This window comes from Amphibalanus amphitrite, unplaced genomic scaffold (assembly GCF_019059575.1).
Source record: "Amphibalanus amphitrite isolate SeventyFive unplaced genomic scaffold, NRLGWU_Aamphi_draft 000320F_arrow, whole genome shotgun sequence".
Classification (NCBI taxonomy): Eukaryota; Metazoa; Arthropoda; class Thecostraca; order Balanomorpha; family Balanidae; genus Amphibalanus; species Amphibalanus amphitrite.
In genome coordinates, this window is record NW_024881815.1 from 583,159 (window position 1) to 610,510 (window position 27,352).

At 48.3% G+C, this 27,352-nt stretch overlaps 1 protein-coding gene across 1 annotated transcript in view; it reads right to left on the reverse strand.

Annotated features, from left to right (window-relative positions):
• Positions 1–3,275: 3,275 nt before the first annotated feature.
• LOC122388394 (solute carrier family 13 member 2-like) overlaps positions 3,276–27,352 on the reverse strand; it is a 47,000-nt gene continuing 22,923 nt past the window's right edge. The window contains exons 8-12 of the mRNA XM_043379434.1: positions 6,817–6,902; positions 6,409–6,498; positions 5,946–6,139; positions 5,692–5,829; positions 3,276–4,471 (exon numbers count right to left, since the gene is read on the reverse strand). Of these exons, the coding sequence (XP_043235369.1) occupies positions 4,343–4,471; positions 5,692–5,829; positions 5,946–6,139; positions 6,409–6,498; positions 6,817–6,902 (637 nt within the window). The 3' untranslated portion in view covers positions 3,276–4,342. The remainder of the gene's footprint in view (positions 4,472–5,691; positions 5,830–5,945; positions 6,140–6,408; positions 6,499–6,816; positions 6,903–27,352) is intronic.

Here is a 27,352-nt window from a genome sequence, read left to right on the forward strand (position 1 = left end):
TTCGAAAGCATTGGCGACACGGTCACGGACTGCTTATTAAAATATTTGCAGAGCGATGCAGATAACTATTGAAAGCATTTTCTGTGTATATGCCTGCACCACTGCACTGGTGCGAAAAACGTCGGTCTCGCGCACGTAGTTTCACTTAAGGCCTGGCTACACTATGCGTTTTCTGCGTGCGTTTTTGCAGGTTTGCGTGTTTTGCGTAATATCGTTCTAGGAAAAAAGTTATAAACAATATAATTTTTACTTTGGTTATATACAAAAGCTAATATAACTCTTATGTAACTAAAATTTAAGGTGAAAAAACATCACAAAAACGTAATATCGTTCTTTTTTCTAGAACGATATCACGCAAAACACGCAAACACGCAAAAAACGCACGAAGAAAACGCATAGTGTAGCCAGGCCTTTACTTTTTGTCTCGCTAATATCAAAACCATGAATTAGGTGTCAATGACCCCTCGAGCCTTCCTTTCAAGTGGTACAGCATACACGTAAATCAGATGCGCGCGCACTCCGAGCGCCACGTTAAATGCGTCCGTGAAAATTTATCGACTCTATACTTCAGAAATAAATCATAACATGTTTCAAATAACACCACATGAATTCAGCCACAGCAATTATGAGATATAATCATATATCTTTTGACGATTATCACGAAGACCACACTCCATTTTCGAGTAGTTTTGAACGGCACTTCAGCTTCACTTGCCCACGGATTTGCCCACACCACCAGGATCCTGATGGAGCCATCGAAATTCACAAGCATCTGTCCTTAGGTACTTCATATATGGCAATATGTGAAGGCATTTGGGGTAAATATGCAGAAACATCGCTGAAAAACAACTGGGAGACATGATAAACAAAGGTGGCAAGACATGCGATGCATCGATTTCTTTCTGTCTGAATCACACAATCGTGCTGAGTTGTGCAGTATTCTGAGCAAGGGCGTTCGGAGAGTGGTTCAGCCTTCACATGTTTTTTTTTTTCTTTTTCGGCGACATTCAGCGCTAACACACAGAAACATGTGCAAAAAAAAGATACACATGACACTTTTGTTTCGACGCAACCCTCTCCAGGTATTCCCGCGTGTAGCCGCACAACAATCGGTTAAAATATTCCTGTTAAATATCTCCTTCACCGAGAGGCCCGAGTTCGCCCCTGTTATCCAGAAGATCGCTAGAGCCGTGGCTGACAAGAGATCCTATCGCTGCTCTGGAACTGCCGAAATGGGGCGTTTCTAGACGAGGCTGCGGTCACTGAGTTGTCCGTACTGCTGGCAGCCAGAATTGTTCGCCATGACTGAATATGGCTATCGTTCCTTATGGCCTTGCTTACAAACTGTCATGCATGTCCATAAACTTTCACTTGACAACCTGCCGCCTATGCTGTGGTTTCTAGTGTTCAAGTTTGGATTAAATCCTCCTTTTAGACCACTGTGCCGCCTTGAATGGCTTCTTTTGTTTGAAAGACGGACAGGACCCAGGAAGTATGCACGATAGTGTACTTTTGTTGCACATTTTACATATTCAATAAAATAGATACAAGCGAATCTGGAATTCACTATAATTAACTAGGACACATTCCTAGTTATTGCGTGATTTGTATGTCATGCATGATATACGATTTAAGTTTTCAGTTTTGATTTTGATATGGTCATTCCGAGTCACGGGTGATATAAGGAAATGAGTGGAACAGGATGGCATCATCTCGTGATTGCAGGTAACAACGCAGAGGCCCACCTTCTAGATGCACACGCATGATTTTATAACAGCATTACGGTTTCCATTGAGATAATTCGGTGCCGGAACCGCGGCATCTTGGGGGAATACTGGTTTTGTAATGACAAATCTACAGCACATGAGTCCAAACAGCGTGGGAAGATATGAGAACAGTTAAGGGGAACCAATCTTCTGTCTTCTTCCCTGTGCATTTCATCACAACACTCATCTTGCAGAGCCCCGGTATACATAGTATACATTAACTGTCCATTTATGTAAACGTTCATGGGGAAGGTAGCCCATCCCTAGCGGATCTCGAATGCTGATTAGTGGCAGCACCCCAAAACACGTTTACTTTCAACCGGTACATCCGTTATGTAAAGTGTCCCAGAGGAGGGGACGACCGCAATGTTCCCGCTGCCCAGCTCAGTGCCGCTAGCTGCAGCTGTACACAATGGTCCAGTTACACGACTCTCCGCCTGTGTCGTTTACTAATACTGAGCTCATCAGGGCGGCTCGGAGAGTGGTTCAATTGGATGGGTTCGGCCTAATACATAGACAGTTTCATCAGCAATATATAGCAGCAGCATCAACAATATAGCGGGATTATGGGTGCGTCTTTCATGGTGTGCTGAGGGCGCTTAGCTCGATAAACATAAAATGGATATTTGTATGCCATATAATATGTCAATATAACTTCTTATTTCCTTTGATGCCTAATCAATACACCCGGGATATTTGCTATGACTGTATACCTGCCCTATTTAAATATATTAGCCGGAGAGGTGCGGTGTAAACTGGTCTAGTGTAAGCAAATTTACCACGGTCAGAAATGTTACACCAGATTGCACACTAAAATATATACCAAACTAGGTCTTGAAAATTAATTCCTACCGGCCTCGTTCGGTATGATATAGAACTTTAAGCCTGAAACAGACTCTTCCCGCAGTCAGGAAATCGCATGCGAGAGCCTATTCAAATACATGGAAGCACGCTCGCATCAATCGCATGCACCTCCCACGAGCGATTGATGCGAGAAGAATTATAATGTATTTGAATAGGCTCTCGCATGCGATTTCCTGAACGCGGAAAGAGTCTGTTTCAGCCTTTATAGCCTGCACGCGAATCTATAAACAACGAAACCTTTCGTTGATCCAGAAAAAGTCATTTACTTTGGCAGTATTAGAAAAGTTTAGGGGGATGAGGATGAAACAGCTGCCAGAGGACATGGCTAAATGCATCATGTCGCACGTGCTCCTTAGGAGCTATGTCCAAGGACCTGTCTCAGACATTGCCGAACCGCAGCCTGCAGGCGCCCCCTGCCGCCCGGTATCGGTCGGTGGGGCTGGTGCTGTGTACTGTAGGTGGCGAGGCAGTCGCAAAGAGAGGTCCGTGCTCGGGAGGGAGCGTTGCATGGCTAGTTGGCTTTCCCGAGAGCTGAGAACGGTCAGAGACGATCACTCTGCTTAAATCTAACCGGAAAGGCAATGCTTTAAACTGATGACCGAATCGCTCAGATCGATTGTTTCCGAAAAGACGGTGATTTGTTTGTAATCGTTGTCCTATTCTAGATTTGCATTATGCAACAATCTCACACCCGTTGCACTTAACACTCTGCCAGTACCAGTTTAATGCATACATTTTCCTCCTTCATCATCAGTCTCATCTACGAGTATGAGCACTTGATATACCTCACTCCAATTATTTCCCAATATTTTGCGACTTTTCTTTAAGTTACGTAGCATGGTTTTATCTCAGATACCCGCCAATTAAGATAGAATATATTTACATCATATAACAATGGTCACATACATAATCGACCCACAACAAACAGGCAAACATCACAAACAGCCATTCGAAAGACATGGGCGCTCATTTCCAATCGCTCATCATATTTCCGTGATGCTTGCGCCATTGCCAACTCTGACTTATTCGTCTTGCGTGACACTTTCGTACTGTATTCTAGTGTTTGCCATGTCAGTTGCATGGCAATCTGGATCGCCCGGGAACACTTGGTGGATTGGTATGAGAAAAATGGCAAACATTTTGCTTTAGATCAACGGTGAACGGCTGTTAGCCTGCAGATAGTAAGGGGAATACAACCGTAAAAGTTCGGTGACAATAATCAATTATCAATAAATTAACAATTTTCAATAGACAAAGAAGAAGAATGACCCGACCTTGGAGCAAACATCGGCTTGCGATAGTACAGTTGTAGATCGTAAAATATGTAAAATATATAGTGCAGTTGTACTTACAATAGTATAGTGCAGTAGCTGAAAACAATGATTCGTGAATGATTTGTGTCTCCACTCTCCATGTTAAAACAAAACCCCACAAATGCGACTCTCGCCTCATTGGCAGAGTAAATCTCAGCAAATCAGATATAATGATGGCATCACGGGATAAAAACGATATAGGCATCTAAGATAAAATGTTACGTAATTCCTTACGTAACTGGAGCTGCTGGACTCATGTCTGATCAATACTCTAGGTCTGGTGTGTGACTTGCTGACGTTGCCGGCTATTCACTATGGCAACCAGTTTGTTGTTAGTTCTCAGGCGTTGACTGGCGATTTCATTAACGTATTAGCGCTCGTGTCGCCTTGGCGTCCTGCTCAGATGGGGATTGTGGTGTTGGCCCAGTCCGGGAAGGTGTCAAGGTCGAACACCGCGTTGCCGAGTGTGGGGATGACCAGCATCGTCACACTCACGCAGAGGAGGTTCATCACTATGCCGGCTCGCAACTGTGGAATAAGGCAAAGTCGCTTGTGTTAGCTATCCTGCTGCGTCCTAAGCCTTTCCAAGTCTCTGGCAATGTGTACCTATACGGCAACACAAAGTATTGAGAGTGTAAGAAGCGGAGACCACTTACTTGTTTGAAACGTGTATATTTTTATATAAATAGAGCCATTGCAGTCACACTCACTCTCTAATTTGCGATGGTTTGTGCCATTTGGTCCAAGATTAGAATGGTTATTCGCTGAATCGCTACAACCCAAAACTAATCTCAGTATAAAACTAGTCTACGGTGAGAATAAAAACGAACGTATCACATGGGCGGCTAGCTAGGTAATAGGTATATGTGTAGGTGGATTGTGGATCCACCTCGGGAGAGGTGCCCCGAGGCCAGTTGCATGCAATTGCAACTGAGCATCCTTCACAATCCGTGATCCCGGTATGGCGGGAAACTTTAGCCAATCTGAGTGCCCAGATTGGTTGTCATGCCAACGGTTGCTTGGCAACGACTCAGAGTAGGGAGTCGGGGGGAGAGCTGGAGAGGGCTGAGGGGAGAGTGATGGGATGTGTTTTTGTTATTGCAGCAACGTACAATATAAAATGAACGGACGAACATGAATGAGAGCCAAGATGACTAAGACGCCCTTGAATAACTTGGGGTCACATTCGGTCAGGAACGTAAACCGCGAAGCATGAAAAGCTTACATATGCACTTAAAGGGACCCTCCCACCTTCAAAAAAGTTAATGAATTGGCATGAAAGTGATGTCGCTCGGTTCAGAAAGAGCAAAAACGAATATCTACCAAATTTCATCGAAAAATATTCACCGGTTTTCAAGATATTAGACTTTTACTTTTGTTTACTTTTTGGGATCTCCGCTGTTCCTACCGACTTTATTTGAAAGTGCGGCATTTGTTGCGCGCAAAGCAGCATATACCACTGCGTGCTACCATACGTTTTAGTAAAAGATTTTAAAAACGTTAGATCTCTGTTGACGTCACAAATTCTAAGGGGGCATACCAATGCGTTAGCCCCTTTGAATCCGAAAACTGCAAGTTTGAAATTCCATATCTCCGAATTAAAACATTTTTCGATGTTATGAGTGCCCAAACCGGTATTTTCAGGCCATGGCCACCAATTTGGCTATCTCAACTCAAAACTAATGTTAAGGTGGGATGGTCACTTTAACTTTAACTGCGCCTACCGTTTATTACTTGGGTCGTCTTACCATGTCCTTCGACTTCAGGTTGCCGGCGCCGAAGACGATGGCGTTTGGCGGCGTGGCCACGGGCAGCATGAAGGCGAACGAGCAGCTTAGGGTCGTCGGAAGCATCAGGTACAGCGGATTCACGCGAAGGGACACAGCCTGTGGGTCAGAGAAAACGTCTGTTGACTCCTCTCTTCAAAACGTCTCCGCCTACCTGTCTCTCTCATTTACAGTTTCCCTTCAAGATGAAGAGCGAGGGTAACTGGTCCACTTACCAGCTGCGCCATGACGGGCAGCATGACGGAAGCGATGGCGCCGTTGCTGCAGACCTCGGTCAGCATGGTGATGAAGATGGCGATCAGCAGAATGATGACCGGGTTGGGCAGCACGTCCAGTGCCGTCAGCTGGTCTCCCAGCCAGGCGCACAGTCCGGACTCGGTGGTCGCCTCGGCCACCGCGAACCCGCCGCCTGCGGCGACAGAGGCGAGAGAGGTGTGTGTGGGGCGAGTGGCAATGCCAGCAGCAGGCATTTATGCAGTGGTAGACTACGTATGTGAATTGTGAGGATTATTGGCCATCAGGTCATGATGTCACATGTGATGCATTGAAATGTTATACGTGATCAGCTTATGTTTTCTTTGAATGAAGTAAACTTGTGCATGATAATAGGTATACGTAGCTAGCAAAATACCACCCAAGGCACAAACGCGTAGCTCTCGATTCCGCTCATGAACATACCAAGCAGCAGAACAATGCCCCAGGAGAGCCGAGTCTGAACGTCGTGCCAAGTCAGCAAAGCCTCGCTGGGCTCAGCCTTATGACATTCCTCTGTGAAAGAAAAGAATAGGTATGTACGCATGACATGTCGGTACCGTTATATAGACCGACACGCAAACGCAGCCGGCGTATTACTGTCCGGTAGCAGCTTAGATGTCGATAGCAGATCAATATTGAAGGGACGGCCGGCTGACAGAATGGTCCGTGCGTCTTTTTATAACTTTCCATATTTTTCATATATTTTTCCAAAGATTCAATAAAATTTACTTTACCTGACATAAAGATAAAAAGTAATTAATTTACGTAAACAAAGCTGAAATATAGCAGCTTATGTCTAGATATAAATAACAGCTACTGTGTTTCACCTACCTTTGAGACACCAGAATCTGGGCCTGGCCGGTATCATGAACATCAGGGCGACGATCAACATGCCTGCCGTTCCGTCATCGATATTACTGAAAATAGCCGGGAAGTGGGAAACAACCGTTGAATATAAGTTGCGTTATTTAAACATAATTATAAAGACTTCAGCAGAAACATATCTGGACATTTTCGTAGAAATTTCAAAGCAGCTTTGTGGGTAGGGTAAGGGCGGGTAAGAGGACGCAGGCGACAAGAGTACGCAGCAGCTGTTTCGGTTGCTTAGCAACGCCTCATCAGCGTCATCTCGAGTCCTAAAGAAGCTGCCTCTCACGCGGCTTCGATGGTGGAAGGTGGGCGCGCTACGGGTTCACTTGTCTTTTTTAGAGGCTTAGACGTGTTTTTCACATCGCTTTTAGACTTTTTGGGGTGCAGGAAAAGGTGTGACCTTCCTCTGGGAGCGGCAATAGAATTTTCATTTTTTCCTATCAAGATACCACGGGGAATCTGGTGTGTGTGTCAAGTCCGGAGTCCCAATTGTTTACGCGACGACTGTGGCGCCAGCTCTCAGCCCGCTTTGTGTCTACCGTATGTGTTGGCACCTTACTGGATCGGATGAGACTGTAAGATTCATTAGAACGGCGAGGCCCACAGCCATACACACATCGGCGCCGCAAATGCCCGTACGTACTCGGCGGCGGCATCGTGTGAACCCATGACTATTTATAGTCACCGTGCCATGACTCATATGAAACACCCAGTGACACCTAGCGGTCGGCCAGACCAGGGGGGCGACACGGCTATTCACGCAATGTATTCATTTGCGGGCCCCGCGGGGCCTCGCGATGACGCGGCTGGATGCAACCACTTAGCGCGCTAGGATCCTTCTGGCGGGGCCGGGCGCCGTAAGGTGTGCAATGAATGGGCGGGCAGACAGAGATGAGGTAGGTATTGAATTTGAAATGACATCATGAGCAATTGGATGGGGAGAGAGAACGTTTCTAATGGAGCTTGGGATGGGGGAAAACTAAAAATATCACGGTCGGTTCAGTGCTCCGACGGGGCCGGGCGCCGTACGGTGCGTAGTAATTTAGACGGGCAGACAGAGATGAGTTATCGGATTCGGCTCTCTGGTGGGATTTTAAGACGTTTTTAGTTAAGCTCAGGGTGGGGCAACCCGTTGGCGATTGCAAGGGAAGGCATTTGGGACAAATGTTATCCCCCACAGGCCCACATCCGGGGCAGCGTCCGAAATCGTTTTTCGAGAATAAAACGAAAACTTCACAACTTTTATGAGGAAAAGTTTATTGATCGAACTGCACAGTAATCCGCAACGAATCGAAATCCGATGTTTTTTTTTTTTTTAATTCACAGAAACCTTTTTTAGGGTATATTCCCCCCGATGTGTTCAAGACCGCTTCCTGGATCCGCCAGTTAAGAATATGTCACGGTCGATTATCGAGCTTCGGCGGGACTGGGCGCTGTATGCGTCGTACCTACAATGAAGAGGCGTACAGACACCTCACCCCACATCCTACTGCTCTACCCGTGCCTCTGGGTGAAGCAAGCTGAAGCATCACGGAAGCCCACAGGACCTGCGAGTCGACGAGGTGGCCGCCGGATGCTGCAGCTCCCCGGAGTTGCCCGGTACCGAGGGTTTAACAGTAGTAATTTCACTGGTGGTGAATCCTCGTTATATAGAGATAATATCCTCAAGGACCTCCGTTACGATTTTATATTCCTAAACAATATGGCAGACCAATTATGCTTGCCTATGTTCAGGCATTATCCCTGATGCTTATCCGCCCACTACAACATGTGTTGTCTGTCAATCAACCATCGCTCGACGACGGGATCAATTCTAACCATCGGTATTCGGTTGTCAATTCACCCACCCCGTTTCCCTAAAAATAGACGGGTCAGACTCGGCCTGGGTCCTAACGAGTCCTAGAATCGCCAGAGACGGGATCGGGTCGCCGTTATTGCACCGGTCTTGGCGTCTTTTGGTACATATAGAGTAGACAGCTTCGACTACGGACGTCGGACCGTTCTACGAATGTACGCACCATCCAGGCCTGAGATGCGTCGAGCTTTATAAGAATGCAGTCTAGATCAATTGAATCAACATAAATGGTGGTATGCAAACGCTTTAAACCCCGCGTTCGATGTCTCTCAGACGGCGAAGATTCTACGCCGTCCGGCCAATCACGTTTCATAACCGCTGCCGAGCCCCCGCTGACATTGGACGGGATTGGCCGGAAGGAAAAGAATCTTTGCCGTCCGGGAGACATCGAACGCCGCCATAATCTCTCCCCGGCTCTCCCGCAACGTCCCAACGCTCCTCCGTTATACGCTCGCTCGATGCGTCCGCCGAGCCGGCTTGCCTCCAATGACGTCATCGGCCGGCCGGCGGCGTTCAAGGTCAAACGGCTGGTGTCCTTACCTGGAGTTCTATAGCCTTGGGCCAGACATTGCAATGACGTGGAAGTGACTACACTACAGGCGGCGGCGCCCCACGAATTGCACCCTTCCCTTTGCCGACAAACCATCACAGAGGGAACATCTTTGTGCTGCCTGCCGACGATTGCAGATTGCCACTAGGCGCAAATAAGGGACGACGGTGAAAACAGGGCGCCTGGGGCGATTTGATCAAGGTTCGTGAAATTTACACGTGACGTTTGGCATATAGAAGGCCCTTGGAGCGGGAGAAGTTCCAAATGTCACGTGACTAATATGCCCTCCGGCGCCCTGTTTTCACCGGCGTCCCAAATAAGGTGGGTCGTATCCTGCATCTCCGCTGTCGCCCTATTGGCCACCACGACCGACTGGCCGTAGGACAGGGTTGCGCGTCGGCCATTATTGTTCAGACCAGAGCTCTCCAACGGCCGACAGTATCACCGACCGTATACGCAGTTATGCTCGTGCCGCATTTCAGGGAGTTACACTTACGTCTTATGCTGCCACCAGACTGCTAGCCTCGCATCTTGTTGTATTCATCGACCTGTCCACGCGCATGACGTAATGTCTCTGTGCACCCAAGGCCAAGCCACCCTGATGCCATCTTGGCGGGTCCGAACTATGGGTCCGAACAGCAATCGTGTGACCTCTGCCCAGCGATCGCGTGATCGTGACGTCAGCGGTAGGCGTGGACACCTCCAGCGCTGGTGGCGCCGCGGCGGCAGCGACAGCAACTGCTGGTAGCCAGCGGCGCAGGCGCGGGCGTGTCATTACCACAGGGGAGCAATGCCGCTTCAACCCTATTGGCCGTAGTGTCTAACGGTGGCGGCCATATTGCGCAGACCAGGAACCGGCTGCCGCCTGTGTTGAGGAATAGGGAATTCGGGACCTCGATTTACGTTTGCGGCCGCCGCATCCGTTACGTTCAAGTTACGTAGATACGGAACCCGGCATCTTACGCAGAATTGAATGGGGAACACGATCGTATCTTCAGAATTCCTCAAATTCACTCGCCGGACCTACATTTGCCCCGGCCGAAGGGGTTGATTGAACCCACCTCGCTAATGCGCCGCTAATTTAACTATAATTAAGCGGTTAAGTGGTCGTATGCGGCAAAGTATAATGCAGAATGACTGGTAGGAACCCGCTGTAAAGGTCTCAGGTCAACCAGTGACCTATGAGGTCAGGTCAAGTGACCTAAGGCACGGGTTCGGTTTTTGGTTAATAACTTCGCCAAAAATGGCCGTAGAGCCGCGATTTTGGCACCATCATGTTCAGCTAGCTCAGGCGCATCGAGTGATATACTTTTTGTTCGGGTCAGGTCAACTTAGGGTGTTGACCTCAGGTCAAGGTCAGGTCAGCACCCCCAGGTCACGAAGTTGGTCGAAAGAGGTCATGTCGCATATCATTCGATTCGGCAGGTCTTCCTGAGTCCATTGGTGGCTTTCGCGACTCGCTAGCTCAATTTGATCGGGAGTTATTGAAGAAAAATTGGTGACACTTGTGACGTCACAAATGACGTCACGCAAGGGCAACAATGCAAATATGAAGCATAGAACCTTGCAAGGAGTGCATGAAATCATGATTCTATATGCTTGAGATAGTTTCAGATCATTCTCGGCGCAAATATAGCAATTTTCATATTTCCCCATTGACTTATATGGGTTTAACGTATTAGTTCCTTGTATCTGAGGATTTTTTAGGATTTAATCTTGTTCTCCACTCAATTCTGCGTAAGATGCCGGGTTCCGTGTCCACATAGCTTGAACGTAACGCATGCAGCGACCGCAAACGTAAATCGAGGTCCCGAATTCCCTATTCCCCAACACAGGCGGCGGCCGCTTCCTGGTCTGCGCAACATGGCGGCACCGTTGGACACCATCTGGCGGCCGATGCGCATTCCACATTATAGAGTTCAGTGGTCATTACGTAACCGTCATCTGCGCCGTGAGGCGGCCCGGGTGATTCACCCGCCGCGACGTCAGCTGACCGTGACCGTGGCGTAGCGGCCTTTGACCCGGCGCCCGGACCGCAGCACACAGCCGCTATTCGGGTTCAGAAGTGGCCAATACCCTAATTTTCGACAAATTTTAAAGCGTGCTTTTCTCACATTTTCTGGTCGTAAATTGATCAGACTGTATAAAATATCATCCAGAAAAAATATTACTCATTCTGGCACAGATTGGTGGGCTCCCAAAGTATACCGTTTTGTTTTGCTCCGTGAGACCGAACTTGTGCTGCGATTTTCATGTAAATGTTTATGAGTCTCTTGTCATATTCTTTACTTGAAAATGCGGAAGTAAGATATCAGCTGAAAGGGGAAAATGTGCGGAATCCATTGATAACAAAAATGCATCTAAAAAGCTTCCCACTCAGTTATTGTAAGCTAATTGTTGCACACTTGCACAAAGCAGAAGGGCTTATGGATTTCAATATTTACATAGGCCTACAAAAAAAAACGCACAGCGTGCTTCACATTGAGACAACGTTCATAACATATATCGTACAATTGTGATTCATTTGCCGAAAAAATTAGGTCGGCATCACACTGCCGGCAAAAGTTATTGCAGTTCTAGTGACGCTAGGTCGCCGCCCGGCCGACCCTCACCCTGGTCAGGTTGGCCGGGCGGCGGCCGCGCAGCTGACGTCCGTGCGGTTCGGCAGCTGACCAGTCAGCTGCGAGAGAGGAGCGCGGTCCGTCTAATCGCCGTCCCGCAGTTGCTTTTGCGGAGGGGTGCTCGTCGCTCGTGTCGATTGCATTTGTTGGTTGTCGAATTCGATTGTCGATTGACTTGTGGGTATACTTTCTGGTGACCAATAAATGTACGTCGTCTTAATTGAATGTAGTCTGATCAAATTCAATAAAGCAAAAAGACATCCAGCCAATAGAACATCGTAAAAATGTCAGATATGGTTGATAACATTCAGAGTTTTGGGAGCAGCCATCGGCCAGAATGCACCTTATTGGCTTATATATGTAACATTTGCATTGCTTTTGGAAAGTTTCAGTCAGATATCTTCAGCAATGGCAATGTTATCGGCCTTTGCATTTTACCGTAGTCGGTTCATCACAATTAGGCACCGATATTGCAACGGCAATTACAGTACGTTCTTGACATCGAAAACCAAAACGAATAGTATCATCGTGTTCCGCAGAGCTCATATTGCATCCGATGCACATCTTTTTTGTAGAGAATGTTCAACTTCAAATTTTGACCCTTTTGACCTCGACGTGACCTGACCTTCATTTGTCGATGGAAATAGTTTCGAATCGGACGACCCAGATGATATCATTTTTGGATGCTTTTGCCGAAATGGACCATTAAAGATGTGTCGCATGACCTAAAACATGTATACATCTCCAAAAACTTCCATGACTTTTTGTGACCCAGCGTGACCTAGTTTTGACCTGATGCATACCAACTACAGACTTCGCAGTCGTACCCTTATAGGACATAGAGCACATATCTATAAGTTTGTTAACAAAAAATGAGATCAATGTGACTAAAGCGGTGGCAAGAGCCTAAACTGTGTACACACCAAAATGCTGTCAGCTTTAATTTTGAGTTGACCTTTGACTTCATCGGTAACCTTGATACAAACAAAGTTAGGTTTCGTTTGTCAGCTATTCCTATAGAAGCCGTTAGAATTTTTAGTATTGAACGAGTAGTTTCGAAGACAGCAGGGAAGCTATGCAGAATCCCCTCCCGAGTCACCCACATTATGGGATATACCCGTCATCCGCGGATTTCAAGCAAAAATATTTTTACGGCAATGCTGTATCAGCATGGATGCTCATACGTTCCCATACGTGACCTTAAGGTTGACTTCACATATAATAAAAATTCCTTGGCAAAATGTCAACTGGTTAACGAGTTATCGCATTTTGGCCACTTCCGAACTCAAATAGCGGCTGTGTGCGCAGGTCCGCAGCTGATCGGGGGTCGTCTTGCACCGGGTCTGCAGCGGGCCATCTGGGCTGGAGTCAGGTCACTGCTGGCCGTATGCCACTCTGTGGGTGCTAGAATGACTGCATGCTGCATTGCCGCCAAGGGCATGTCCACTGACCGTCACACCTACACCGGAACTCGCGCCTATCTGCCTCTCACCGCTCCGGTGACCGTCGCACTCCCACTGAACTCATCTGTCCGCTGGCAGTGTCTAAGGTACTGAGAAACTTGTCCATCGATGCAGCCTGTATTAGGTCCCGGCACCGACTGACCGGCGCGGCTCACCGGCCGGTTGCGTTCGGCCACTGTGTGCCCGAGGCGCCGAGCGTGCACAGCGGTCAGCGTCCACGCAGGGACGCGTCAAGAGTGTGCACAGAGGTAAGTGCACAGACAGGCCGCCAGCCGGCACCAAGTCCCTACACTGCTCTTCCCGAAGAAAATGAGCCATTGCGCCGCACACCTACACACAACTATGTAAAAAAAAAGTTTGTTTCCGCAATCGGCCCGACCGGCGATCACCAGCTTCGCTAGCACCAGACTCCGCCGGTACGGACGTTAACTGTTCCGCAGCCGTCCGCCCGCCGCTATCGGGGGGCACCGCCACTTCGACACAATCTTCGCCTGATGGCGCAGGCGCCTTCGCTGGCACCTGCGTGCCAGTCACAGAAGTTTCCGCCGGCAGCCGCCGTGCGGCAGGATCCAGTCCAGGTTAGCAGGTCTGCGGTCGCTGGGACGCGGAGCTCGACATCCTGAGCAGAGGCGCGTGTAGCTGGGTCGGCGGCGTCGGCTCCTCTGCAGCCGCACACCCATGGTTCGGCCACGGTCTCGGCCGCACCAGCAGTCATCGCAGGAGGTTCTGTAGACGTGTTTCCGTTTAGTCTACGTCTCAACTGATCAGTATGCCGTCGCCATATCCTGTCCTCCACTAGCTCGATCGCGTGCGATACTAGTGTGATTGTGCCCCCCTGGGGGTCCGGAAGCGGTGGGGAGTATGTTTTCGAAAAAATTATTGTTTAATAAAATTTCTTTCATCGGGGGTGTTTTTCTTTCCGAGATGGTTGCCGACCTGCGCCGTGCTCTGGAACAACCTCAGGTGAGTGTTTTCGGCTGGTAGATCCTCAAATGGTTGATTAATGAGTAGATTTTCTTGCTGTTTGATTTCTCTCTTGTTCAAACGTAATTACACACCCATTTCCAATTGCTGATCGGTCCGTTGGTTTCAAGCTGACCGATTCCTTTCCGCCACCGTTCCTTGCGCCTGGGGCTCGTCACAAACAATATTTATAATGAGGCTGGCTTGTCGCTTGTCAACATATAGTCTTCACTGCCTAGGATGGCATCTGTCTCATAAGGAATTTAGGACACGGATGTCTCCCCAAAGCATATTATTTTGATGCCTCCCTTGAGGACATAACCTGAAGCCACCATCTGATACCTGATAGCTACCCACCATTCTCTCCCTTTCTAATGCCTATCATCCCAAAGATAATCGAGTATATCCCCATTTAATGTCGCCCTCAATGCTGAGATTAGATCTCCCGCTGGTCCTTACACTATATGACGCATACCTCAATCTCCCTCAGACTCACTCTCTTTGTCATACCTCTCTCATCCCACTACAATAAATTTGATCCCGCGTCGACCTCTCAGTCCCTCCCAGCAATTGTTCTAACTCCCTCCAGCGGTACATATCAGGGACAATAAACGCAATTTGTTCAATAGACTCCGTGATTAGTGTAAATTTCATCTAAGCTTACTCTTACCTCCCAACGACTTATCGCGCCCCATTCCAACATTGGAATCGTGTGTGCTCTTCCTAGCACCTCTTGGGCTCCCTGACCCAATATCCTCGAACACCTACATCACTTGACCCTGATTACTTGTCTAAAGGTGCAACGCACGTAGCGATTACATTATTAGCGTTCGTCGATGGGTGTGATTGGTTCAATCAATCTCTGCCGGCCCACTCTCTTCGAACACCTACATCATTTGACCCCGATTACTTGTCTAAAGATCGTCGCGGGTAGCGTCAGTTATTAGCGTTCCTCGGTGACTTATGATTGGTCCGTCAACTTCTGCCGCTCACGGCACATCTCTGTTTCCCTACTAAAACCCCGCGGCCGGACGTTGGTTACTGACCCTTGCAGCCCTTCTGTGAGAGACTGTCTTACGCGTTTTCACCTAACGGACCGGTGGACACAAGCCTGCTACCCCGACGACCGCAGTCTCACTGGGCTCATAGACAGGTACCTACTCAGTACTCTCACGCAGTCATGGCACTCGCAAGTGGCGCCTTCGGATCATTGACCGGTGTGATTCGAAAGACTCCATGACTGAATCTATCCTGCAATTTTATCCGACGCCGTGGAATTCTGTCCTGCAGATGTGTGTTCAAGCGCGTTAGCGTCATGAGTGATGCATGCTGCGATACTTCCGACGGTGGACTTAATTCACTTACCTCATCCCGGCGGTATTCTCCTCGCCTCAACCTCTATCATTTTCGTATTTGTCACTCACCTCGGGCGGCGTGCTCTATCGCTCTGTCTCTCTCTGACTCACCTCTCAGCTTGGGCGTCTTATGGCGTTCTTCGTTCTGATATCTGCCTAACATACTTACTTCTTCCGTAACGTGAGACAGTTCCAATCCTAGTAGACTTAGACGTATTAGCAGAGTCAAAAACACATGAAAGTGTCGCAACATACCTCCTCTTCGGCTAGCATCCATCCTTAGATCTGTTCCTCCTTGTGTAATTCCGGTTTCAATATCTATCGACCACTTCAGAGTCACTCCTTCTGTATCTCCTTACCTGTCTGATCCGTAGAATCCCTTCAGTCCATGTGCGCACCGCTGCGCGGTACGAGTCAATTGTTACCCGCGACATGAACAAAAAAAAATCATTTGATAGAGGAATCTGCGCCGCCAAATACTCAGACCATCTACTACTCCTTTCATCTACACGATATTTATGCCTATCATCCGAAACGCCTCCACCGTAGCTTGCTATATTCACTCAGTGACGTCATATTCCAGGAAACAGACTGTGTTTACACTTGTTGATCAGTAATGACGTCATAAGATCGTGTCGTCGGCGGGTTGGTACATCCTGAATTCTCATCGTCTAACCTTGGACACGCCAACTTTTTTGGTCGGAATTTCAACTTGACTATTCTGAGTGTTGCCTGTGATTTAATGAAGTAATTCTCGGTAGTGCCCAATCGTTTGTGATCATGAATATTTTATTTGTGGATTGCTGTCTGGCGTCCCTCGCCACGTTGTCGCAAATTTCTCTGGGGTCGTAAGTATTTGCATCAAGCTCTAAGGTAGTGCGCCGGATTAGTCCCAATTTGGCATTTTGATTTAAAAACAATCCAACTCATGTGATTTCATGTTATCTTACTGAACCGATTTATGAGAGTCAATTTTATAATGCAGATTTTTACTGACATACTCGACCAGATGATTTATTTAACTTGCAATTGACAATCGACTTGTGATGTTCTAATTTAAGGAAGCTCGGTTTACCGATTGCTATGTTGTTGAAGGTATACAAATTTTGGCAAATGTGATATCCAATTATTCGAGTGGGAACATCAGCAATGAGAAATGGTTATATCAAATCAAGGGGAGGAGCAGTAAATTACAATAAGCTAATGGGGAACTGACCATTGGAGAATGATGCTAATTTTTAAACTAAGTTGATGGCTCGGCAAAGACTGGTGTAATCAATAGTACGCTCATTGCCATTCTCCATTGTTAATGGTGATTTGATTTATTTACCTAGTGGGTACTGGGTACTTTTGCTGGCAAACCTGCTATTATAATTTCAGTCAAGGTAGCTGTCCAGGATAGAGGACAATCCGATAGACAGCCCTTCGTTGTATCTGTTCCGCCACCTGACAAAGTTTGTCATGTTCAATGATGCCTTATAAATTTCAATTCCAGGATATCCCTTTTAAGTGAAACCACACTGGTCCGAAACTGTGGTGCTAGCATCCGAGGCCAGATATGAGATCAGTCGTGACTTGTGACTGAGAGGTCAATGGTCATAAGCATTGAAATTCCATGTTTAATAGATCATGTCAATAGAAAGGGATCAAATAACCTTGGATGTTACTGGGAATAATCTGACTTGAATTGGTGCACGTTACTGATTTATCATCTGAATTTACTAACTGGCATATCCCGCTGACTGAGTGGGTACTCATGCCATTCGTCAGGGTCAGCGGAACGCAAACTAACCAATAAGCTCTTGCTTCTTGGCTGACGCTTAGGCAAAAGATAGTTTTGAAACAAAAATGTCTGGCATCAAACCTTAATCTGGATCATGGGGTGATCTGCCACAATTTCATATCATCTTTGCATTCTTCAATTTCAACGTATCCCTTCAAAACTTTGTAAGCACGGTTGCCAGTGGCTTTCCACGCCACACATGACATGAGATGGAATGTCATCCTAGCTTGGGGGGTAATGACCTTTGACATATTGTAGTACCTGTTCGTTAGGGAATGACACTAGAAATGTGACTGGGGTGGGTCATTTTCTTCCTTTCAATTTCTAAGTTTTAGTGATGCGCGCTCAATCATAACACAATTAATTCTCCATTCCTGCCTTTAGCCTATAATTATCTGCTAATCTGAGTTGGTAGCATGCCTCGCGATGTACAGTTTGCTTTCGACTGACAAAGGTAACCAGTTTCTCCCAGAATTAGACTGTAGAGTTGTTCACCAAGATTTACTAAATTTTGATCATATGTGACTGCTGTCTACTTCTCCCCTTTTTGACCACCCGCAAATTTGTCCGTCTTTTCTACTGAGGTCAGCAGGGGTCAATCGTTGCAAGAAGGGTGCGTTCAGCTGTCTTAACAGATAATTTCTTTCTCTCAGCAGGTCCATATTGGTGCATTGCTCGCGGTGCGGCTGAGGGCTTGCTGGGCCAGCGCTCTCCAATCCGATGGGGACCGGATGGCGGATAGCATTCGTGAGATTCAACTGTCCTTGCCGTTTGCCTTAGCTGGGTTGAATTAGCATGACGGTCACTTTTTGCCTGCTGGTTAAATGAGTTATCACGCCTTACTTGAAAGGTTTCGACAAATTGAACGTATTCCAATGCAATGATCACTAAATGTTATTTAGATCATTTGAGAATGTGCCCTGTGATCAAAAGCTATCTTTGTTTGATTCATTCTTTTTTTTTGTTGTTGTTGAAACGAAGTTGAAACTCAGACCTTTAGTTTGTTGTTGGTCTGAGTCCTTTAAACAAAAAGATATTTCTTCGAATCTACATATTACAAGATTTGTAAATTAAGCCAACGTGGAGGGTTAGGTGATAAGCATCATTAAATGCTTGTAATTATGGGCTTAGCGGTGACATGACCTTGTTCCACACCTGACCGGCGACCATTCTGACTCACCGACGCTTTTGGCGCCGCCTAGTGGATGTAGTTGTAGGTTACACGGGCTAGGTGGCAGTAGAGTGCCACGCATCTAATTCGTACCAAAAGCTTTCATTTATGGGGTCGATCTTTGTAAAGACTGAATTAAAACGTTTTGCTTCGACATCCTCCTCCTCTCTCTCTCTCTCTCTCTCTCTCTCTCTCTCTCTCTCTCTCTCTCTCTCTCTCTCTCTCTCTCGCTCACTCACTCTCTCGCTTACTCACCTTCTCGCTCTCTCTCTCTCTCTCTCTCTCTCTCTCTCTCTCGCTCACTCTCTCTCTCTCTCTCTCTCTCTCACTATGATCATTCACATTCGCCCTCTCACTCACCCACTCATTTCAGTCAGTCACACGCAATTGCGTGCCGACACGAGGGACCTCTTGCGGCAGTTTAGGGAACCAGCTTGGTCTATTTCACGCCAGGTGGCACTGTCAGCTGCATCTGAGCGCTGTCGGAGTTTGTACCGAAAGAGTTGGGTCTTGTAGGTGGCGCTAGGGGCGCTGCCGTCGGTGCAGCTATTAACCTGTTAATTGTTTAAGGTCAAGGGGCATACGTTTTCCATTTCGTTCTGACTACAATCGCTCAGTTTTAGTAAAACCTACGGGGCCCAACATACTCCCAAAATTACTCACATTAACTACTTCAAAGAACGGGTGGGCGTGATCACGTTCCCGAATCCCGGTGTTAACTAACATGATTGGGCTGGAAGTGTAGGCAATGCTGCCCGGCGGCATAATGCGTGGTGTGACCGTGCACGTTACATGGTTCCTGTCAATTAATTGGGGTCTGCAGACCGTTCAGTAATCCGATCTGAACAAAACGGTCCCTGTCATACCTGAATGGTGATTAATGGGCGGTGATAATTTCTCGCTTCCCTCCGTAACCGACTCTAGTTGTGTACAAGCAGGGTGACATTTTGACATAGTCGTGTCACATTGGACGGTAACTCGTTTGATGTTTATGATCAATTGCCTCAAATGATGCATCAATTTAACAACCGTAACATTTCTACGTTAATCTTTGATATACCTCGACGGGGGAGCTAGCATCATTATCAGTTAGGTACTGATAATGCTAGGAGGGAAAGGGGAATTGATTGACAGGTTACGAACAGCGAAAAATTTATAACGATTGAAATGACGGTTCAGATTGGCTTCGGCTATATAAACTCGAGTCACGAAACGGCTCAATGCTGATTTAATAACGAACCGGAAGGCGATTCAGTTTCCCCATGTTCTTGTTCTGGCGCTGAGCTGCCGAAGGAGCAGAATAATCTTTAACGTTTACGATGTTTTACTCTCCTTATCCAATTGTAACTGAACACGTTACGACTTCTGGGCCGCCTTCATGACAAACCGTATCCGAATGATGAGGATCCCATGAATGTGACAATCCTACTCTGACCGTCGATTTATCTCGAAGAGCACTTTGTAAGAATTGAGAATCGATTGATAAGCCTTGGATTAACACTAGACTGATAGCGGATTGAAACGCTGATCTACCGAGACCAGCCAAGTCAGATTGTAGAGCAGCTTATATTGACCTACTAGCAAAAAAAAAAAAAAAACGAATTTGTGGTGGTCGCGTCGTGAGGGCGTGATCATTGCGTTTCCGTTGATTCGTGATCAGATCGCCGCGGTGCAGTCCCGGTGAGCCTGTGAGGTTATGCCGGCGTAAAGTCGTGTGGTCGACGTGACAACTTAAAGATAATTACGCTAGCGGTCTCTGTGAATCCGAATCAGCAACATATCTGAAGTAGCCCTCCCTTCTTTCCCAGACAGATTGTTAAATTTTCACGCTATATTTACAAACGGACGATACAATACTGGTCATTTTCAACCGGTGTACCACGATCGGTTGTCAGCTCGCCAATGCCAACTTAGCCTTAAATCTAATCCTAACGCCCTAACCGCAAAAAGATTATTTACAAAGCATCGCCAATTGAACTGTCATGACGTCATCTGACGTAGTTTGACGCGTCAGTGGTGACCAGCGCCCCAAAAATGACACCACCTGACCTGTTCCCCTCCCCTCTATTGAATCCCACACCTCACTGCGGCCGGACCGCGCGCGCGATGGCCGACGGAGAGCGCTCCCCCCAATACCAATGTAATGGTGAGCCATTAGCCTACACTGACCATTACTGACCCGCCCCGGCTGTCCCGCGAACCCTGTCCCTACCCCATTGGTAAGGCCGGACTAGTCGGACCCATTCATACCCCTCCCCTTCTTTACAAACAGACGCACCACTGCCGCGCTGCTCGGTCGGGAGCGGAATGTAGCGACCATCTGCCCTCCCTTACAAACAGGTCGTACCGCGGCCTGCCCGGCCGGGACGCAATATGGAGCGCGCGAGACCATCCTACCGCCCTCCCCTACACGGTGTTAACCCATTACCCTCCTAATGGTGGCTCAAGTTAGACCTCAGGGAGTGGCATTTGTAATCCAGATCAGAGACATCCGATGGGTAAATGGGAGGTGAATTGTCCATGACGGGGAGGCAGTCTTGATGAGGCGGACAGATGAGATGACTCACTTGACAGATTGATGATGGTTGACACGTCGAATCTCCGTCGCGGCAGCAGAGTCCCTCCGCTCCGGCAGGGGTGGGGTCGGCCAGCCTCAGACTGAGACGTGCCGGCCGACCCGCCGTCCAGAAGAGCTCTCCTCCCCCGTGGTCTGTCACCCGTGGTCTGATACCGTGCTCTCTTCCCCTCGCTTCTTCTGCGGTCCGATTTTATTCCTTTCGTTATCCGGTTCCGGCGGGGGTCGATTTCTGTGACCGGGACAGTTAATCGGTCCTTTCCTGGCATGACCTCCGGCGGCAGCCCTGACCGGGGCTGAAAATTGGCGACATCCCGTCTCGCATCCGGAGTCGAGACCGTCGCCCTCCTCCCTCCATTCCGCCGGAACGTGACGTCATCCTCACTTGCTCGGCTCATCCGTCTCAGCTGTCTCCTGCCGGATGACGTTTTCACACTCGATTTTCACCGGATGTCGGTGGCTGGTCCAGCACCGGGGGCAGGTGGTTCCGACTGCGCTGCGTTTGTCGGCGGCAGCTGCGCCGGCCCGGATGGGTGTGTTTGTACTCCACCCTTCGGCGTGCCTTTGATCTTCGCTTAATGGTGACCGGCCGACGGGTCGGGGGATCGTTTGGTCAACCCCCTCCCCACGCCGGCTCAGCGCCGCGGCAGGCAGTGCGATCGTCCTTACGTATAGAGTGTGAGAGATGTCCTTTTTGACGTACGGAGAAAAAAATGTCACAGCTTCCAGCTGTTACATTTTCAGGCTTCTTCTTTTAATTGTGCCCCCACAATTAAGGGTGTACCTGTCTTGCATGGTGGTCCGCTGGCTTTCCTCGTTTTTCTTGGGTAGGACGTTGACGTCTTCTGCCTCCCTGCGATGCGAGGGTGCTGTTTCTGGACTCCATGGGTAACGTCTCCTCGATCCTCCGACAGCTGGTTGTGGTGCAGCCATCCCCCCGAGGTCAGCCCCCTTGCCACCATTTGCCCTAACCTAGCTTACACCCTAACCATCCCATTAGTGACACTTCCCCCTTTCGGTATTCCATTCCCCCGAGCTAATTACAGCAGGTCATGTCCTAATCGTTTTCCCCCAACATTCGTAAGGTGGTTGCCTGACAAGCCGGGTAACCAGTAAGCACAACATATCTGTTTTAGGTACTACACACCATCAGATATCTACCCCTACATAAAACCTAATGACACACCACGCGCATATTGTCACATCGGTACATACGTCGCTCCATGTTGGTACGACGGCCCGTTGTGGCTCTCTGGTAGCCACTTGGACGAGATGTCTTGGGCCTTCCCCCCGATCGCCGCCTGGCGTGACCCCCTTGGTTGCTCGTGTTCAGGCCGGGGTCGGTCGTCGTAGTCGTGTAGTCCGCTTTGTTGGCGCCAGGGCATCGGGCGCTTTTAGAGCAACGCCTCTGCCAACCCCTTGGTCGATCTGGTTCCCTCCATGGTTGGGCGCTGTTGTCGTGAAGTCCGGTTTGTTGGCGCCAGGGCATTGGGCGTCTTTGAGCAACGCCTCTGCCAACGCCCTGATCGATCTGGCTCTGCCATGATTGGGCGCTGTTGTCGTGAAGTCCGGTGGCGGTAACCCGCGAGGGTGCTCTGGAGCTGCACGCCTCAACGCCACAGTGGTAACGTTGCTTGCTCTGGTACCTGGAACAAAAGAGAGGGGGAGGGTGCTTCTTGGGTCGAAGGGGGGAAGAAGGAAAGTATGAGGCGGCTGGGCATGACCCTTGGAGTGGTTAGGATGGGGTTTGGGATGGTTGTTGAGCAGGATTGGTGTTACTGGGGTTTGTTGTTCGTCCTCCAAGGAGCACATCAACTCTCCGTACCTCTCCTTGGTGACCATGCCTTTGTTTCTGTATTGCAGTTATCTGGGTGGCCTGTTTTCTGTTTCACCAGCCGCTCCGTGTGTTCCCATTAGTTCGACTCACTCAGCTGCCCCGCATGCCTCGAACTTCTGGTTTCCATGAATTCCTTTCGGTGTTAGTGCGACTTATACCGGTCTTCGAATTGGTTTGTTGCAGGTCAGCTCAACACGATGTTCGATGGTTCAATGACATCACGTCCTCAGGTTCATGAAGGCGCTCTTGATGTTCATCGATGTGTATTGCAGCTGTTTCTTCTGATCCAAATCGAGCGTCTGGGTACCCAGAATCTTCGGACCCATATTTTCTTCATCCTCTTTCCCGCTTAGCCAGACATCTGAGTGTTTTGTTCGCTGACACCACGACTTCTTGACTTCTTAACAGTTGGTGGTCTTGATGTTTGGTCTTCGGCGTCTCCTCCTTGGGTGGTGGGTAGTTTAGGGGAGTCTTCTGCTGGTGGGTGACTTTTTCCCCGGCTTGTCTCGACTCAGATGCTGATGGCGTTGCTGATCGGCTGGTTTTTCTCTTTAGGCTCGGTTGGATATTCCTTCGTTACTGCTTGGTCGACTTCTCCACTTCTCGGAGTGATGTTTCCTCCTGGAACAATCCATCATGGTCCCTCCTTCTCCGACACCGGTTAGGTAGAGGCCGCCGCTTTCTTTTAGAGTGTCGCCTCCTTCCGTTCTCCAGGATGATTTTGTTGGCTACCGAGATTCAAAGCTTTCTATTGACCGCTCGACGATGATGCTGTTTTTTTCGGACGAAGCTAACTCCGATGATGGCGTCATGGCGAAGTTCAGCGTATGGGAAGGCGTCGTGTCTTCTTCTGTACTCCTAACTCGAATTTTACTGCTGTTTCTCTGGTGACCGGTTATCATATGACCTGAGGCGGACCGAAGAGCCACGCCCGCGACTTGGGAAGACTGGCTGTTGATGATGTCTGACGAGCAACGCGAGAATCAGTGCTGGTTTCCTTTGGACCTCCTTTCGGCGGGAGTACTTTATACGTCGGTCCGTGTCTCGTGCTGATGATGTAGCGAGGTGGTGGGCTTTCGTGACCAGGTTAGCTGTTTTCTTCTCAGGCTGTCTTCGATCACCTCTGATTGAGATTCCCGTAGATCCTGGTGTTGTTTCCTGTGGAAGTTGAAGGAAAGTTGCGTCCATTCGTCACGCTGATCCCCATGCGAACGATGATGTCAGTTTCCCTGATGCTGTTGATCTCTCGGGAGGCATTCGAAAGCTCGGTGCCGCGGGCGGTGGTAATTGTAGCACATATTCAGAGTAAGTCCCTCTCTCGCCTGGCTTGGTTGTCGTATTTGTTGAACCCCTGCGGTCTTGAGGTCCGGTACGTCGCCATTCCTGTCCGATTGCTTGGCTTTGCTCTGATCGACTTGCTCTTGGCACGTAGACTTCTCCCTTTCACCGTACTCAACGCCAGGTCAGTTTTTGTTGTGGAGTTTGGAACCGCAAGATTAGCGTAGCATGGCTGGTGTGTTTCCTCCCGCTCCTCTTGATCTCCCCCTCAGATTTTCCCGTTGCTCGCTGGAGGCAGGCTTTGCTCTTCGCGTTCCAGTCGTCCCGACGGCGCAGGCTTCTTCTCAGGTTCCTCCTCCCGCGTTTGGAAAAACTGCCACGATCTTTCCGACCACTTGTTGCTGCGGATTCGGGAACCTCTTTGTGTAGCAGCTCAGGACCTCCCCTTCCCGGTGGCTGGCTCCCACTGCTTCTTCTTCATCTGCCATTTCACTTCATTGTCAAATGTCTTGCATTTCCTGCACTCTTGATCTTGATCTTGTTGTGATCTGGGCTAAACCAGTAACATATGCTTGCGCATGTACAAGTTGGATCCTTGTGATCAGATTGCTGCTCCTCTCGAACCTCTAGATGTTATCTTGTCTTTGTTTCTCGTAGTGCAGTGTCTCCTCTAATCTCCTTTACCGTCGATCTTGTTTCTTTCTGGGCGGCTTCTCGATAGGTGCGACTCTGCTGATTGCATGTTGCATTTTGTGACTGCAGTTCCCTTTGAATAACTGGGTTCAAATTTGTCCCTTTGATCGCAAACTTCTTGAGATGTCATGATGGTTCTTCATCTTCTTCAGTCTTCTTTCTCCCCTTCCTGGCTCGGTTAGGTGTAGCACTGTTGATTGTAGGTTCCGTGCAACATAACTGAAACACATCTGAACAGCTGGGTATGATTCTTCATTCTTGATTATCAATGTCTGGAACGCAACGTCAATGCTTTTCTTAATTTTACCCGTCTTAGATTTCGCTTTCCTTGATTTGGATTTTGTGCAACATTGCTGAGTCCATGTTGCTGTTGCATGCAATAGAACTGCAACGCCACCGTACGACTGGATCCGTCTTTCCTTGCCCGCAGATTTCTTGGACCCAACGCCAATACTTCTTTTTACTTCTCCGATCTTCGGTCTCGTTCTTCTGGATTTGGATTTGTGCAACATTGCTGGTTCCGTGTTGCATGCGACCGCATTGCAATGCCTCTGAACAGCTGGACCTGCTTCTGTCTCCTTGACCCCTAACTCCGTAATTGTTAATGTTCCTCCTTAAATTTTCCAGTTTTGACCTCGTTCTTCTGGGTTTGGATATGCGTAACTTCACTGATTGCATGCAACAGAACTGCAACCTTTCTCGATAGCCGGATTCAATTGTGTTCTCTTAACCTCAACCTTCTTGGATGTTATGAAGTATTTTTGAATTTCTTCTGTCTTCGGTCCTGTTTTCTGGCTTCGGGTATGTGCCACATTGCTAAATTGTGTTGCATGCAACGGAACTTGCAACGCCTCGAAACAGCTGAAGTACTTTCGGACATCTTGACTATCACCTCCTTGAATAGTGTTCTTGAATGTAGCTTGGTATCCTCCTTGATTTCTAGCGTTTGGTTTCGTTCTTATTGGTCCCTGTATGTGCAACATGGCTGATTTTCATGTTGTGTGCAACCGGATTGCAACTTCTCTGTACTGTTATGTTATATCCTGTGTTCATAGCCATGACCCCAGTTGATACGTGGTTCTTCTCCGTAGCTCCCCCGGTCTTCGATCCTGTTTTTCTCGGGCTCGGATATGTGCAACTCGGCTGATTGTATGTTGCATGCAACTGAGCTGCAACTCCTCTGGGCTGTTGATGACATCCTGTTTTCATAGCCAGTGGATACAACGTGTCTCTTCTCCGTAGCTCCTCCAGTTCGTCGATCGTATTTTTCTTCTTGGGCTCTGGTATGCGCAACTCTGCTGATTGCATGTTGCATGCAACTGGACTGCAACTCCTCTTCCTCCTCTGGACTGTTTGATGATGTCCTGTCCTGTCAGTGAGTACAACCTGTTTCTTCTCTATTGCTCGTTCAGTCTTCGGTCTTGATTTTTTTCTTGGGTTCGGGTATGTGCAACTCTGCTGATTGCATGTTGCATGCAACTGGGCTGCAACTCCTCTGGGCTGTTGATGGCATCCTGGTTTCATAGCCAGTGGATACAACGTGTCTCTTCTCCGCAGCTCCTCCAGTCGTCGATCTTATTTTCTTCTTGGGCTCTGGTATGCGCAACTCTGCTGATTGCATGTTGCATGCAACTGGACTGCAACTCCTCTGGACTGTAACTCCTCAGGACTGCTGGATTATATCCCGTCTTCATAGCTAGTGGATACAACGTGTTTGCTTTCCATAGCTCCTCCAGTCTTCGAACTTGAATTTTTTTTTGAGTTCGGGTATGTGCAACTCTGCTGATTTCATGTTGCATGCAACTGGGCTGCAACTCCTCTGGGCTGTTGATGGCATCCTGTTTTCATAGCCAGTTGATACAACGTGTCTCTTCTCCGCAGCTCCTCCAGTCGTCGATCTTATTTTCTTCTTGGGCTCTGGTATGCGCAACTCTGAGGATTGCATGTTGCATGCAACTGGACTGCAACTCCTCTGGACTGTAACTCCTCAGGACTGCTGGATTATATCCCGTCTTTATAGCTAGTGGATACAACGTGTTTGCTCTCCATAGCTCCTCCAGTCTTCGAACTTGAATTTTTTTTTTCTTTGGGTTCGGGTATGTGCAACTCTGCTGATTTCATGTTGCATGCAACAAAGCCATTGCCCCACGTTGGGCGCCAGAGTGTGACGTGTGCCCCCTGGGGGTCCGAAAGCGGTGGGGAGTATGTTTTCGAAAAAATTATTGTTTAATAAAATTTCTTTCATCGGGGGTGTTTTTCTTTCCGAGATGGTTGCCGACCTGCGCCGTGCTCTGGAACAACCTCAGGTGAGTGTTTTCGGCTGGTAGATCCTCAAATGGTTGATTAATGAGTA